The sequence below is a fragment of the Charadrius vociferus genome, unplaced genomic scaffold (assembly GCF_000708025.1).
Source record: "Charadrius vociferus isolate BGI_N301 unplaced genomic scaffold, ASM70802v2 scaffold436, whole genome shotgun sequence".
NCBI classification, from domain to species: domain Eukaryota; kingdom Metazoa; phylum Chordata; class Aves; order Charadriiformes; family Charadriidae; genus Charadrius; species Charadrius vociferus.
The window spans coordinates 4,800,305-4,803,698 of record NW_009649187.1 but is presented as its reverse complement, the minus strand read 5'-3'; the positions used below and the strand labels follow the sequence as shown (position 1 = coordinate 4,803,698).

The 3,394-nt window shown below is 50.4% G+C and overlaps 1 protein-coding gene across 1 annotated transcript in view; it reads right to left on the bottom strand.

The window, feature by feature from the left end:
* Positions 1-1,488, bottom strand: part of HIF1AN (hypoxia inducible factor 1, alpha subunit inhibitor) — a 10,098-nt gene extending 8,610 nt beyond the window's left edge. The window contains exon 1 of the mRNA XM_009888826.1: positions 1,462-1,488. Within this exon, the coding sequence (XP_009887128.1) occupies positions 1,462-1,488 (27 nt within the window). The remainder of the gene's footprint in view (positions 1-1,461) is intronic.
* Positions 1,489-3,394: the final 1,906 nt, after the last annotated feature.

Below are 3,394 nucleotides of genomic sequence, written 5' to 3'. Positions count from 1 at the left end.
GGAGGAGGCCGCCGCCGCCATCGCCGCCTCCACCGGAGAACCCGGAACTAGAAAGGCGGAAGCGGAAGTTACCCGCCCATGGCAACGCCGGAAGCGAAGGGAGAAGGCGGGAGGCGGAGGCGCACCATGGAGAGGGCAGGAGGGAGCGGCGGCGGCGGCGAGCAGCGCCCCCGCGTGGGGGGAAGTTGGCGGCGGCCTCTGCTCCCCGCCGCCTTTTGGCCCTTTCCGAAGTTTTTAGAATCACAGAATTATAGAATCGTCTAGGTTGGAAGGGACTTTTAAGATCATCAAGTCCAACCATTAACCCAGCGCTGCCAAGTCCACCACTAAACCATGTCCCTCAATGCCACATCTACCTGTCTTTTAAATAGCTCCAGGGGTGGCGACTCCACCACTTCCCCGGGCAGCCTGTTCCAATGCTTGATAACCCTTTCTGTGAAGAAATTTTTCCTAATGTCCATCCTAAACCTCCCCTGGCACAACTTGAGGCCATTTCCTCTTGTCCCATGACTTGTTACTTGTGAGAAGAGACTGACCCTCACCTCACTACAACCTCCTTTCAGGTAGTTGTATAGAGTGTAGTCTCCCCTGAGCCTCCTCTTCTCCAGACTGAACAACGCCAGTTCCCTCATCTGCTCCTCATAGGACTTGTGCTCCAGACCCCTCACCAGCTTCGTTGCCCTTCTCTGGACAGGCTTCAGCACCTCAATGTCTTCCTTGTAGGGGGCCCAAAACAGAACACAGTATTCTCACTGTCCCCCAGTGCTGAGTACAGGGGGACAATCACTGCCCTAGTCCTGCTGGCCACACTATTTGATACAGGCCAGGATGCTCTTGGCCTTCTTGGCCACCTGGGCACATTGCTGGCTCGTACTCAGCTGGCTGTTGACCAACACCCCCAGGTCCCTTTCCACCCTTCCCCAGGATTGTAACACTGCACAGGGTTGTTGTGATACCTGTGGGAGCTGGGCGTCCACGGGGTGTAAAACCCACTGCATAAACCAAAACGGATCATCTGTGGAGGTGGGGACAGCACCGCACAGCACTGCGTGGCTGTGGGGGAAGTGGGCCCTGGGAGGGCAGGCCACTGCTGCCGCCATGGCAGGCAGGCCCCTGTGCCCCAAGATGGCAACCGGGCGCCCATGAGGCCTCGCTTCTGCCATTAAATTGGTTATACAGCGGCACAGCTGCATGTGCGACAGCCATGTGTGGGCCCTCGGGGTCTGGCCCCACACCACACTGCCCGCTCTCAGCTGAGGGCCCCTTCCCCTGCAGGTCCCTCCAGGGCACGGGCTCTGCTCCTCAGTGGCTGCTCCACCGCCTGGCCCCTAACGAGAACAGCACGCTGCCCGCTGTCCTCGGTCCATCGCAAGGTACAGCCCTGTTTTGGGCCTGAAAACTAGAAGTTTAATTAACACTTGCTACAAGAAAAAATACGTAGCACTGCTCAGTGTAACTAACCTCTGCCTTTCGATCATGAACAGGCATTGTACGACTGCATCATTTTAGCAAGATTCATGAATTGCGTGCCTGGGGCTGGAGCTATTGAATTATTTTCCCATGTTTACTCTACTATAATTGGCTACTACATGTTTCATATATACTCTGCTATAATTAGTTATATGTGTTCCAACAACACAGCATTCTGATTGGTTCATCACTCCAGCCCTTAGCTCCTTATCTGTGGCTAGCTACCTCTTCTTCTCCCATGCAACTACTCCCTCTTTTCCCATGCCTGAGTAATCCCAGGCTTCTCATCACTGTCTAGCACCTGCAGTCAGGGTCAGGGTGCCCTTGCCAATTAGCAATCACAGGAACTGGGTCCGATGTTTCCCAAGCTCCTGCTCGGCCAGCTGGATCATATCTATGTTACCCTTCTCAGCTAGCCAATTTCCCACAAGACGAAGTCTACGTTTTGCTTTTACTCTGGAAGCAGCAAGAACAATGCTTGCTCTTTCCCAAGAGCAAGTGCCACTTGAGGCAATTGGCTCTGGAGTAACTTTTGGTTTCTGGTATTCAGTGCTTTTCATCTTGCAGTAGACGGATTTGCTGTTCCAGCTGCGTAGAGCTTTGCCTTCATGAGTATAACACAATCTATTTTCCCCTGTCCTTCCAAAATTTATTAATGCGCTTAGTTTCTAGGAAAATGAGTGCCCCCTCATCCTTTAAATCTACAGCACTACTCCTGTACAGGTTCAGAAATTTTTTTACAGCATATTTGCAAACATATTTTACAACATATTTGCAAACGTATTTGGGTGCTTAGGAAGCTCGAGCCATATCTGTGGAAGACTTGAGCACCAAGCCAGAAAGTAAATACCCAGTGGCAAAGAGCCTGCGTAAGGAGCAGCCGACCATGATCCAAGCCTGCAGCGAGGTCTGAGCCCAGACCAACGGCACAGCTGGGAGCCCAAGGTCTCCAGTGTGATGACACTGCTGTCCCCGAAGCGCCACGTGCTGCAGGGCTGGGACAGGCACCCAGCACTGCTCCATGGCAAACGCCAGCAGCCTTGGCACTGGAGGGTCGGGCTCTGAGTTAGTAACTTTATTAAATAACTAATTGACACACTAACTTCACGGCACACTCGGTTGTAAGGGAATTGGCTGAATTAAGACATCATCCCTAACATGACACAATGAGGCCTTTCTTTGGGTTAAGTGAAAGTATCCTATTCTAGTCTGCGACAATGCCCCCACCTCAGGCACGCTGTACCTCAGATATATCATTATGGTTCATCACTATCTTCATTCAATTAGTAGGTTTACAATTAATGTTGTTATTAGAAGGAATGGCTTTAATGACAAATTGTCCCTGATAGTTTTTGAGCTGCAAAGGTTTATAACGTAGATCGTTATAGAGACATTACCCATTATGGCTGATGTGAATAACCGAAGGAAAATGAGTTCAACTACCACAGAGTTTACATAATGAAGTAAACTGCAAAATCCTTTAATGCTCATATTGATTTTATCTACAATAATATATCGCTTATGTTTGAAGAATAGCATTACCAAATTAACAGGCCGTTTCAGCTGCTTGCATTTCCCTGGCTCCATAGAGATAAGACAATTACATTCGGGTATTAACTTTAATAATATTGATACTGATACAAAGAAGGCAATTTGCATAATGCAGCCAGCCACGGCATTGATCTGATGGAGCATCGACCGGGCTGCTCCACAGGAGGCTGCCCCGCCTCTGCAGGGTAATACCTGCCATAAATGCCCATTACCCTGCTTCAGACCACGACAGCCGGAGCGAAATATCGCACCAATGCCCTTTCTGTTCATTAGCTCTTATGTCAATATTATAATAACAGCAGCTGATTAATTAATGCCCTGGATGGGGATTTGTACCCTTCGGCGCAGGCGGTGGCTGTGCTCGCCCCGCCCC